Below are 12,055 nucleotides of genomic sequence, written 5' to 3'. Positions count from 1 at the left end.
ATTCTGGCCTGGAGAATTTTATGGACTATTCCATGGGATCTCAAAGAGTTGGACACTACTGAGTGACTTTCACTTTTCTTTCAATAGAGTCAGGAGGGTGAGAAAGGACACCCATGCAGCTGTTCCTTTCAGATCCTGAGCCACTGTTCCCCCCCGCCCCCCTCTAAATCTTGTTTAGGACAAGGAGGGTAAACCATATTAAGGGAGAAGTGGGGTTGAATAAAGAGGTGCAACTGAGAGATTTCCCAAAAGATAGATGCATGTAGGAGCTATATAAATGGTTTATCTTCCTATAACATAAATTTCTCTGCACTATTTTGGAGATAGAGTGAAAATTTGTAACTTAAAGCTTTTTTTTTTTTTTTTTTTAAGTTTTAGGAACATTAGGACTTAAAAGCAAAATTCTCCAAATATTTTAAGCTAAAGCAGGAAAATTGCTAAGAAATTCCGTGCTTGTAGGGAGAAAATCCGGGCTTTTCCCCCAACTAGAGCTGATTCCCTTTGCTCTGAAGTTGGGCATGAATGGGAGCCCAATGCCTGAAATCTAGTGAAGGCAGCTATTGTGATCTCGAGAGTTGGGGGGAGAATCAGTGCCCAAGGGTGTGTGGCCCAGACAGAAGCCAAGGGAAGGTCAGTGCTCAAGGGTAAGGGCCAGCCAGAGGCCATGGGAGGGGGCAGTCCTGTGTCCCCGGGGTACCGTCTGCGACATAGGCTGAGCAGAAGGTGGAGAATGGCAGGCACTGGCTCCGCCCCCTCTCCCGCCCCTTCCCTGCCGTGCCTCCACGTGGTTCTCAAAAGCCGCAGCTCAGACTTGGTGGTCCCCAGGCAGCTCCAGTTCGTGGTAGCTCGGCAGCAGGAACTGCAAGCCCCCAAGGGGGTCCGTCTGTGGCTTCTGCCAGAAAAAGATCGAGGAAGGTGTTTTGCCGGCAAAATTGGACTCCACCGGCTTCCGACGACAAGACTGAGAGTCTCGGAGTCCTGAACGACAAGTGAGTGTCCCCAGGGGAAGGACAGGCCAGGGTCGCCATCCAGACCGCTATGGCCGCGCCCGTCCGCCGTCTGTGTCATATCGCCTTCCACGTGCCGGCGGGGCTACCCCTCGCCCGGGATCTGCAGCGCCTCTTTGGCTTTCAGCCTTTGGCAGTACGGGAAGCAGACGGCTGGAGGCAACTGGCTCTGCGCAGCGGCGACGCTGTCTTTTTGGTGAATGAGGGCGCGGGGCCCGGAGAGCCGCTGTATGGCCTGGACCCGCATCATGGGATACCCAGCGCCACAAACCTGTGCTTCGACGTGGCCGACGCGGGCGCTGCCGCCCGGGGGCTGGCAGCGCTGGGCTGCAGCGTGCCGGTGCCCCCTGTCAGCGTGCAAGATGAGCAGGGCGCTGCCACCTATGCCGTGGTCAGCTCGCCGGCAGGCAACCTCAGCCTGACTCTGCTGGAGCGCACTGGCTTCGGTGGGCCCTTCCTGCCTGGCTTTAGCCCTGTGCCCTCTGCACCTGGCCCGGGCTGGTTCAGCCATGTGGATCACCTGACCTTGGCCTGCAACCCCAGCAGCTCCCCAAAACTGCTGCACTGGTTCCACGACTGTCTAGGCTTTCACCACCTGCCACTGAGCCCAGGTGAGAATCCAGAGCTGGGGCTGGAGGTGGCAGTAGGGTCTGGGCTTGGCGGGCTGAGGCTCACTGCCCTGCAGGGCCCTGTCGGCAGCGCTGTCCCCACCCTTGTGCTGGCAGAGTCCCTGCCAAGGGCCACCAGTGGACAGGACCAGGTGGAGCAGTTTCTGGCCCGGAACAGAGGACCTGGATTGCAGCACGTGGGGCTGTACACACCCAGTATCAAGGAAGCCACTGAAGGGGTGGCAGGGGCTGGGGGTCAGCTTCTGACTCCTCCTAAGGCCTACTACCAGCAGCCAGGCAAGGAGGAGCAGATCCTGGCTGCAGGGCAGGAGCCTAACCTGCTGGCCCGACAGGGGGTCTTGCTAGATGGTGACAGAGGCAAGTTTCTGCTTCAGGTCTTCACCAAGTCCCTGTTTGAGGAGGACACTTTCTTCCTGGAGCTGATCCAGAGACAGGGGGCCACTGGCTTTGGCCAAGGCAACATTCGGGCCCTGTGGCAGTCTGTGCAGGAGCAAGCTGCCAGGGTCCAAGACGCCTGCAAAGGGCCCAAGCTGGATGCAGCCGGCTGTCCCAGAGCATTGGAAAGTTCGGCATAGGGCCTGCTGGAACTGAGGGACATTCATGGAGGCCTGGAGTAACAGCTTTTGTCTTTAGGGGCTTCCATCTCATCAGTACCTGCCAGAAGTTGAAACTCTCACAGGGGTCCAGAGAGGTGGGATTTTTTTTTAACTGTGAAACATTTCTCATATTGTCTGTATCTAATATATATGTAAAGTGTAAAGAATAGCAAAATTATATGATTAGGAAATAGAACATAACCAATATTTCTGAATCCTCCTTATGCCTTTCTGACCTCATTTCTCTCCACCACACCTCCAATATTATGATTAAAAACCTGATTTTCTGCATTGTTTCACTCCATATATAACGTATCCCTAAACAAATGATCTAAATGGCAACCCATTCCGCATTTTTGCCTAGAAAATTCCATGGATAGAGGAGCCTGGTGGGCTACAGTCCATGGGGTTGCCAAAAAGTCACTGAGCACAGGAATCTAAGGCAAAATAAATTCTCCTCTGTACTTCCCTGTTCCCTAGGGAGAAGGCATTGCAGGAAGGAGGGGCTGAGTCAGGGCTAAGCCCAACCACCTGCTCTAGGGTGATAACGCAGCTCCAATCAGAGACCTGGCCGGAGAGTGCTGGATGAAAGCCACTGGCAGGGGCTCTCTGCAGCTGCCTTCTCACTTTCTGGGGTTGGAGGAGGACAGATCACTCAGGACAGAACACCCCCTCCTCCATCTGCCCAGGGCTGGCTAGGAGCTCAGCAGAAGTCAGCACCAAACAGAGCTCTACCACTTTCTGGGTCCCTCAGAGGTGAGGAGTGAAGGGGCTCAGGAGAGGGTGGGAAGCCTCCAGAATGACTACAAAAATAAGCATTTTATTAAACAGGATTCTCAGCAGGGTGGAGGATTCCAAAGGCATCACTGGGCTGCAGTGTTGAGGCTGGGTGCATCAGTGGGGACGTGGGGCCAAAAGAAACTCTCCAGGACTTGCTGGCCTGGACTGGGCTTTTTCCGTTTGGACAGGGTGGCCACCTGGGATCTTTTGGAACCCTGTGCAGAAGACAAAGGAAGGAAACACCGAGGTGATAGTAGAGTCTTCTCCTTGCACCTCGCCCCCCCGTACCACTGATCTAGCTCAGATTCTAGCCTTAATACTGTAAAGCTTCCATCCTGTTTCCAGTATCTAACTCTTCAATCAATCAATCCTTTAAAAGGCAGCCTGAGGTAGTCTTCCTAACAGGCAAATCTGACTCCTCTCTCCACCTAAAATCCTTCAGGGCCTGGTGTTGACGGCCTTAACTGGCCTGGGCCAGTCCTGCTAACTCCAACTAATCCAACAGCTCACAGGCTGTATGGTACTTCATCTTGGCTCGCACTACTCTTAGGCCAGGAAAGAACATCTTTACTGCTGATTCTCCTTCCAAACCTGGAGAAAATGATTTAGTTCTAGGACCTAGATTACCAGCTGCTTCTTCCAAGCATCCATTCCTGATTCTCCCAGATAGATATGATAGCTCCCCACTTCATATCCCACAAAACTGAGTACAAACATTTCACCACTGTGACACTACTGTCTCCATCATTTGCTCCTGTCCCCTCTCTACCTGTAAGGTCTTCAGGTCAAGAACTATTCCTCTCGCCCCAGTGAACTCTGTCATGGAGACTGTTCACCCAAACACGCATCACTTAACTCACTGAAAACCTGTAGATTTGGCCCTGGGGAGAGACGGCTGGGTGAGGGCCAAGAGACTCACCTTGCAGGTGCCAGGCTGTTGGCCTTCATACATGCGGAACACCTAGATGAGAAGAGGGAAGTGCAGGGCTGGCATCTTTTCCGCAAAGAGACAAACCTCTGTATTCTACCCTTAACTTCATGCCCCAGCACTTTTGTTTAAGATATGTTTTTCATTTTTTTACATAGTAATAGGTTTACTTAGAACACGCAGGGAACACGAAAAAACACAACGAAGACAACAAAGGTAGTGCCTTTTTCATGGCGGTGGAGACGGCTGCAGTGTGAAAGTCCTCCCGGGTCAGCCAGCGAGCGCCGGGTGGTACAATGGTCACTGGGGTGTGTTCTTCCAGGGCCAGACCGTATACTTGGTATGTCATCTTGATGTGAGAGAAGGTGTGGACCACCTAGGGGGTGCCAAGAGGCTGAAACAGACCCGGAGATGGGGCCACAGAAGCCATCATTCCTGGTCACTCCTCTCCTCACTCACCTGCCCCAGGTGCTGAAGGCATGTGTCTGGGAGGGGGCCCACCCAACTCTGCAGTTCCTGCAGCAGGGCCTCCCGCTGATGCTGCCCTGAGGCTTCCGCATTCACACTCACGGATGGGAACTCCCACAGTCCTGCCAGCAGACCTGAGAGGGAGGGCAGCCAGCTGTGGGTGGGGCCTTAGCTGCTGCTGCCTCCATTTCTTCCCTGTTGCTCATGCCACCTCGCTGCACTGCCAGGGTCCAGGTACCTGAGTTGGGCCTCTGCACCAGCAGAATGTGGGCACCCCCAAGGGCCTTGGGCTGCTCCAGAACACAGATGGCAGAGCACTCCTCCCTGGGGGGCTTGCGGCTGGCCTTTCTGGGAAAGTTGGTCACTCCCAGGGTCTGGTCCCAGGGCTCTGTGGGAGGTGCACACAGCAGGCACTGTCCAGTGTTGGGAGCTGGGAAGAGAGATCCAAGAGCCTCACTCAGGCCAAGTGGGCTCGGGTGCCAAGCCCAAAGAGCAGGTCTTTGCCCAGCTCTGTAGAATCTGACTCGGTTGTGGGATGAAAGGGAATGAGGCTGCCACAGGCAGCTCCCTGACGGCACAGGGAAGGGCTGGAGCTGCCACTCACCACACTCCTCCACGTCACAATTGCCTGGCAGGCTCTGTGAGGCTGAAAGCTGCTCCCGCTCCACCTGAGAGGCACAGACAGGGCAGGATGCCATGGGGCAGGGGTCACTCCCTAGGACCCCTGACTGCCTCCCTTCCTTGGGTGGCTCACCCTCTGGTGTGCCCGGCACAGGTTCTGCACAGGGCAGTGGCTGCAGAGTGGGCGCTTCGGGGTGCACACTATGGCCCCCAACTCCATGGCTGCTTGGTTAAAGTCCCCTGGCCGGGCTGGATCCACCAGCTGCTGGGCTAGGCTCCTACAAGAAGGGAATATTGCTCTGAGCCAAAGACCCTTTGGAGACACCTTTTCCAATCTTCCTCTTTACCCTAGTATCCTACCAGAGGTGCTGGGAGACAAGAGTGCTGCTGGGATCAGCACCTATGGCTCGGACACGGCACAGCACCCGTATGACGTTCCCATCTACCACTCCGGCGGCCTGGCACAGAGGAGTCTGGAGTCAGCCTGGTCTGGGAGTAAGGTGGGCATGCACAATATGGGGGTGGGCAGTGGGCTCACCTGGCCAAAGGCTATGGAAGCAATAGCTCCGGCTGTGTACCGCCCTACCCCAGGTAGGAACAGCTGCAGGGTCTCTGCTGTACGTGGCATGTGGCCCCCTAGCTCCTCTACCACCTGATTGGAATGGGAAGGTTCATGATTACGAGGCACCCAAGGTCCTGGGGCTCCCAGACCCCTCGTCAACCCCTTACCTTCCGGGCTCCTTCATGTAGCCACCGGCCTCGAGAGTAATAGCCCAGGCCGGCCCAGAGTTGGTTAACTTCCTGTGCGTGGGGTCAGAGGTCAGAAGGGTCAGGGATCGATCCTCAGTAGTCCCTATTCCCCCTACCCTAGGGTGGTTCTCACCTCCAGGGAAGCACTGGCCAGGTCCTGCAGCGTTGGCCACTTCTACAGCCCGAAGGCAGACAAAAAGAGATGAGGCCAAAGGTGAAGGAAGTGGAGGAGACCTTATTTTATCCCCACCCCCAAGGAGTCATCTGGGGTCTGGACCATGACTAACCCTTCCCTTTGTTCCCAGAAGTCACCTGCATCCATCGGGTATAATAGTTGATCACCGTGGCAACCTGGGTCTGCTGCAGCATGACCTCTGCAACCCACACTGGGGAAGAGCAGCTGGCATGAGGATACTGCTGGCTGCCCTACTCTTAGCCCACAGCTCCTAGACCCCAAACCTGAGGTCATCTAGGCAAAGCAGCCCTGCTCCAAGGAGATGTACTCACCAGCGTATGCCCGCCTGTCTAGGTCCACCTCACCCTCCACCTGCCAATGCAATCCCAGATGGGCAGTTAGTGTAGAGGGGGCTGGGCACCAGCCTCCTACCCACCCCCTCACATCCATTGTCCTCCTACCAGCCTTCTCCAGGGTAGGTCCCGCTTCTTTCGGTCATACCAATCCAGCAAGCTCTCCTGGAGGGCTGTGACCTCGGCCACATCTCTGAATAGATGGTATGGGGAGACAGAGGCCTGCAATAACGCCTTCTGCTGCCTGGCCGGCCCTGCTGGGGTTTCAGAAAACTCAGGGATCGTCCCTGCACAGGCTATGCACCAGAGGCCTGGTTTCAGGCTGTCCACTTAAGGCTTCACCCACCCCAATCCCTTGCTTGAGCTCAGACTGGGAGGCTCTAGGGTTTTGTAGCCTAGGTCAAGTTTCTAGCCTTTATTTCCCCAGGGAGGTACCCCTGGCTCCTTTGTCTCTGGATCATAATGAAAATCCAAGTTTCTGCCAAACATACACCTATGGAGGGCCTTCCCATTCACAGAACACTTTCGGGCTGATAAACTCGTTGGATCCCATGAAAGCCAAGTGAGGAAGGAAATGCACAGACTACTGCTCCATGTCATTGATAGAAAGCATCTATTCAGAGCAATTATCCCAAAGTCACAGAGCAAAGTCAGAATTAGATCCTTAATTAGTCCCTTAATGACTTGATACATACCATGCTCTCTTCCCAGCCTGAATTTGCCCCCTTTCACGGCCAATTAAACCAGCCCCTGAGTCTGATTAGGACCCAGATCCTTACCACTGGGGGCAGACGGCTTGGCCTGGCTGCTGCCGAAGGCCCATTTCTCCTTTCCCTCCTGGCTGGATGCCTGCTTCCTGCGACCACTTCGATTCCCCACAGCTGCTCGTGGCTTCTTCATGATCAGCTAGAACAGAATGACCCAGCCAAAGTATGTCAGTCACCATGAGGCTGAATCTTAGGGTCCTGTAAAGGGTAAAGCTACCTCCCTCCCCACACCATTCATATAAAGTGTATAGCTTTTCTCAAGCACTCCCTGGATGCTCACGGGCTTACTTACTCTTGGCTGGCTGTGGTACTGAGATATGACCAGTAGGGCTGAACTTCTGCAAGTGGCCTTAGTGGGACTAGCATTAGTATACACCTGGAGACATAAATAAGAGGCCAGAGCTGGGCTGAGTCAAGGACCAAAGCCTCCTGTGCAGGAGCATATGTGTACCCCTGGGAGCTGAGGTATAAGAGGTTTATCTCCTTAGAGATGTAGCACATTTACACTGAAGCAGCTTTTTTTTTTTTTAACTGGAGGCTAATTACTTTACAATATTGTAGTGGTTTTTGCCATACATTGACATGAATCAGCCATGGGTTTACATGTGTTCCCCATCCTGAACCCCCCTCCCACCTCCCTCCCCATTCCATCCCTCTGGGTCATCCCAGTACACTAGCCCTGAGCACCCTGTCTCATGCATCGAACCTGGACTGGCAATCTGTGAAACAGCCTTTAGTAATCATCTAGTCTAAACCTTCATCCTATAGAAAGGAGAAACCTCAGTGATGATTTTAAAGATAAAATGCAAAGGGAAAAAAAACAGAGAAACTAAGGATCGGAGAGGGTAAAAGATGTGCCTAAGAGCAGATGGCAAGTTGGGAAGAGGGGGAAATGAGCTATTTTTATTTCTAATCTACTGATTCAGTAAATCGCAGCTGCCTATCCACTAGTAATGAGAAAACATCTGGTTGATCTTCACTGCTCCCTAACTGTTCTGGCTGCTGCTTTTACCTTTTATCTAACAGCTAAGTTAGTGAGTGTTATACATGCCAGACCCAGCGTAAATGCTTTACCAGTTTTCTTACTCAGTCTCTTAACAATCTCATAAGGTATGTTCTAGGATTACCTCCATTTCAGTTATGAGGAAGCTGATGCTTGTGATTAAGCAACTTTTTGATTCAAACTCCAAAGATCTGCCTGTAGAGCTATACTTGACTATACTGCAGTCCCTGCTGAAACTCTGGTTCAAACCCTCTCCTCAAACTTTTTCCTTCACACCTGATTTTTTTTTTTAATTGAAGGGTAATTGCTTTACAGAATTTTGCTGTTCTCTGTCAAACCTCAACATGAATCAGCCATTCAGTTCAGTTGCTCTGTCGTGTCCAAATCTTTGTGACCCCATGAACCACAGCGTGCCAGGCCTCCCTGTCCATCACCAACTCCCGGAATCCATCCAAACCCATGTCCATCGATTCAGTGATACCATCCAACCATCTCATACTCTGTCGTCCCCTTCTCCTCCTGCCCTCAATCTTTCCCAGCATCAGGGTCTTTTCCAATGGGTCAGCTCTTCGCATCAGGTGGCCAAAGTACTGGAGTTGCAGCTTCAGCATCAGTCCTTCCAATGAACACCCAGGACTGATCTCCTTTAGGATGGACTGGTTGGATCTCCTTGCAGTCCAAGGGGCTCTCAAGAGTCTTCTCCAACATCACACTTTAAAAGCATCAATTCTTCAGTGTACAGCTTTCTTTATAGTCCAACTCTCACACCCATACATGACCACTGGAAAAACCATAGCCTTGACTAGATGGACCTTTGTTGGCAAAGTAATGTCTCTGCTTTTTAATATGCTGTCTAGGTTGGTCATAACTTTCCTTCCAAGGAGTAAGCATCTTTTAATTTCATGGCTGCAGTCACCATCTGCAGTGATTTTGGAGCCCAGAAAAAGAAAGTCTGACACTGTTTCCCCATCTATTTCCCATGAAGTGATGGGACCGGATACCATGATCTTAATTTTCTGAATATTGAGCTTTAAGCCAACTTTTTCACTCTCCTTTTTCACTTTCATCAAGAGGCTTTTTAGTTCCTCTTCACTTTCTGCCATAATGGTGGTGTCATCTGCATATCTGAGGTTATTGATATTTCTCGCGGCAATCTTGATTCCGGCTTGTGCTTCCTCCAGCCCAGCGTTTCTCATGATGTACTCTGCATAGAAGTTAAATAAGCAGGGTGACAATATACAGCCTTGACGTACTCCTTTTCCTATTTGGAACCAGTCTGTTGTTCCATGTCCAGTTCTAACTGTTGGTTCTTGATCTGCAACAGGTTTCTCAAGAGGCAGGTCAGGTGGTCTGGTATTCCCATCTCTTTCAGAATTTTCCAGTTTATTGTGATCCAAGGCTTTGGCATAGTCAATAAAGCAGAAATAGATGTTTTTCTAGAACTCTCTTGCTTTTTTGATGATCCAGCGGATGTTGGCAATTTGAATCAGCCATAGGTATACATATATCCCTCTCCTTTGAAACTCCCTTCCCGTCCCACCCCTCTGGGTTAATACAGAGCCCCTGTTTGAGTTTCCTGAGCCATACAGCAAATTCCCATTGGCTATCTATTTTACATATGGTAATGTAAGTTTCAATGTTACTCTTTCCATATATCTCACCCTATCCTCCCCTCTTCCAATGTCCACAGGTCTATTCTCTATGTCTGTTTCTCCACTGTTGCTCTGTAAATTAATTTTTCAGTACCATTGTTCTAGATTCCGTATATATGTGTTAGAATACAGTATTTATCTTTCTCTTTCTGACTGACTTCACTCTGTATAATAGGTTCTAGGTTCATCCACCTCATTAGAACTAGCTCAAATGTGTTCCTTTTTATGGCTAAGTAATATTCCATTGTGTCTATATACCACAACTTCTTTATCCACTTATCTGTTGATGGACATCTAGGTTGCTTCCATATTCTAGCTATGCTTCACACCTCATTTTCATCAAAAGAGCTTGCTTCCGCTTTCAGAAAAAAGAACCAATGCATAAACTTCCCCCCATCTGCACTTTCCTTCTCCTTTATCCCATTATATGGAGGAATGTTCTCTCCTCCTCCTCCTCCAATCCCATCCACAAGACACACCCACTTCCTAGCAAAACTTCCTTGACCAAACTCACTGACTTCCATAATTCCTTATGGAGTGCCTACTAAGTCCAAGCAGTTTTAGGTGCCTGGAATACTTCAATAAATAAAACAGCAAAGGTTTGGGCCTTCATAGAGTTTATGGGATCTACAAAAAATAATGCACAAAATCAGCCAATTATATAGGATGTTAGGTGATTAAAAACTAGCATAAACAGTCAAAGTAGACTTGTGAAGGGGATAAGAAGTAAGTGAGGGTGGTGGAATGCTGCAATGTTAAAGAACGTGGTCAAGGTGGGCCTTGTTAGAGCAATATTTGACCAATGACTTAAAGCAGTTAAAGGAGTTATCCATACGGATGACTACCTGTGGGAAAGGCATCCTGAGAAGCTAGTGCAGCAGGGTTCCCGGTGTGTTTGTAGATTGAGGAAGTCAGTGTGGTTAGAAATGGAATAGGAAGGGGTGAGTAGTAGGTGAGGTCGAAGAGGTAAAGAAGGGGAAACTGAAAGTCGCTCAGTCATTTCTGATTTTGTGACTGTAGCCCTCCAGGCTCCTCTATCCATGAACTTCTCCAGGCAAGAATACTGGAGTGGGTGCCATTTCAAACAAGGTGCGGGGAATAGGGTTACAAAGTACCTTGTAGGCCACGAGGACGTTGGCTGTCATACCCATTGCTCTCAGGAGCCAATCCTCTTAATGTATCTTTGCAGGATACAAACAGCTCAACCTGCCTCATCCCCTCACCCACGGCGCTCCAGCCATGTTTGCCTGAAATAGTTGCTTCAATTCCCAAAGTGTCTGTCCACCTTGAGGCCTCACCCAGTTCACTTCCTTTGCTTGGACAGCTCTTGTCCTAACATTTATTCACTCTTCAGGTCTTGACTTAAATGTCCAAATCAGATCCCCCCCAGTCTTACCCTCTTCTGTACTTCTCCACTGTTGCTCTTATACCAATCATAATTTCATGTTTATTTGATTCTTTGATCAGTGTCTGCTTTCCCCACTCAACTGTAAAATTCTATGAAAGAAACTTGGGTGTCTTTTGTTGACTGTTGTGCACAGTGCCAGGCAAATTGCATTAAAAGTACCCCTTTTTTCCAGAATGGGAGAAATCCAAACAATTCAGAATGATGATGAAAAGATTCAGTAGAGAGAAAGGATGAACTGGAAACAGCAAATAATCAGAGACAGAAAAGGTTCAGAGTCCTTGGTGGAAACCAGAGCTCTTGGGAAAGTTCTGGTCTACGGTAGGGACAACTCTCAGTAGCAGAAATCAAATCCAAAACCCCTCAGGAACAACTATAACTCCTAATTGCTTACAAGCTGTCACTGCTGGAGCCTAATTCAAGTCCTTATTATCACGCGCGTCTATTGTTTCAAAAGTGTTCCTGCTAGCGGTCGCTTTCACCCTCCGCAGCCTCATCTCCTGTCCCCTTCCCCGCTCCTTTCACTTGCTGGAATGCAACGAGCTCTCCACCCTCCCTAGGAGCTTGCCTTTTCCCAAATCCTTTTTCCCCCCACACTCTCTAGTCTGCATAACTTCTACGGTTACTTTAAGCTTAGCTCAGGTATCATCTCATCCTCTACAGACATAAAAACCCCAACCCCCACCCCGGGGCAGAGTCGATGAAGACAGCGTAACACGAAAGCCTGCGTTCCCGCCAGGTCGCACGGGAAGAAGGAATTACCTCCCGCGCGATCTCCCGCGCGAAGCTCACCGACGAACTCCAGGGGGCGTGGCCCCGGCCAATATTGGCGGCAAGCCGATCCACGCCGGCCAATAGGATTCCAGCGCGCGCCAGGCTGCCTCTTGCGCGCCAGGCTGCCTCTTCCGCACCAGACCCAGG

The 12,055-nt window shown here is 50.7% G+C and overlaps 2 protein-coding genes and 1 long non-coding RNA gene across 8 annotated transcripts; 2 read left to right on the top strand and 1 right to left on the bottom strand.

The window, feature by feature from the left end:
* The first annotated feature begins 591 nt into the window (after window positions 1-591).
* Window positions 592-2,519, top strand: HPDL (4-hydroxyphenylpyruvate dioxygenase like). Its single transcript, XM_006052572.4, has one exon. It carries the CDS (start codon window positions 1,039-1,041, stop codon window positions 2,209-2,211), a length of 1,173 nt encoding a protein of 390 aa, XP_006052634.3. The 5' UTR covers window positions 592-1,038; the 3' UTR covers window positions 2,212-2,519.
* A 285-nt stretch (window positions 2,520-2,804) lies between these two features.
* LOC123334129 lies at window positions 2,805-6,280 on the top strand. Its single transcript, XR_006551930.1, has 3 exons — window positions 2,805-2,988; window positions 5,382-5,529; window positions 6,085-6,280. It is a non-coding gene; the product is annotated as an uncharacterized LOC123334129 (long non-coding RNA).
* MUTYH (mutY DNA glycosylase) lies at window positions 3,033-12,049 on the bottom strand. 6 transcript variants are annotated; one of them, XM_025288843.1, is made up of 17 exons: window positions 11,927-12,049; window positions 7,367-7,450; window positions 7,087-7,213; window positions 6,416-6,564; window positions 6,287-6,326; window positions 6,092-6,165; window positions 5,913-5,954; window positions 5,759-5,830; window positions 5,568-5,681; window positions 5,390-5,487; window positions 5,163-5,307; window positions 5,013-5,076; window positions 4,647-4,838; window positions 4,400-4,542; window positions 4,164-4,316; window positions 3,932-3,973; window positions 3,033-3,227 (listed from the first exon to the last, which is right to left on the bottom strand). In XM_025288843.1, exons 3-17 carry the CDS (start codon window positions 7,205-7,207, stop codon window positions 3,096-3,098), a joined length of 1,581 nt encoding a protein of 526 aa, XP_025144628.1. In that variant the 5' UTR covers window positions 7,208-7,213; window positions 7,367-7,450; window positions 11,927-12,049; the 3' UTR covers window positions 3,033-3,095. The 6 variants fall into 6 exon arrangements, with proteins under 6 accessions (XP_025144628.1, XP_006052623.1, XP_044801016.1 ...); XM_006052561.3 differs by having other exon boundaries at window positions 11,897-12,028; XM_044945081.1 differs by lacking the exon at window positions 11,927-12,049 and adding an exon at window positions 10,845-11,847 and having other exon boundaries at window positions 6,416-6,561.
* Between the last annotated feature and the right edge of the window lie 6 nt (window positions 12,050-12,055).

This window comes from Bubalus bubalis, chromosome 6, assembly GCF_019923935.1.
Source record: "Bubalus bubalis isolate 160015118507 breed Murrah chromosome 6, NDDB_SH_1, whole genome shotgun sequence".
NCBI lineage: Eukaryota > Metazoa > Chordata > Mammalia > Artiodactyla > Bovidae > Bubalus > Bubalus bubalis.
This window is presented reverse-complemented; position numbering and strand designations above follow the sequence as displayed.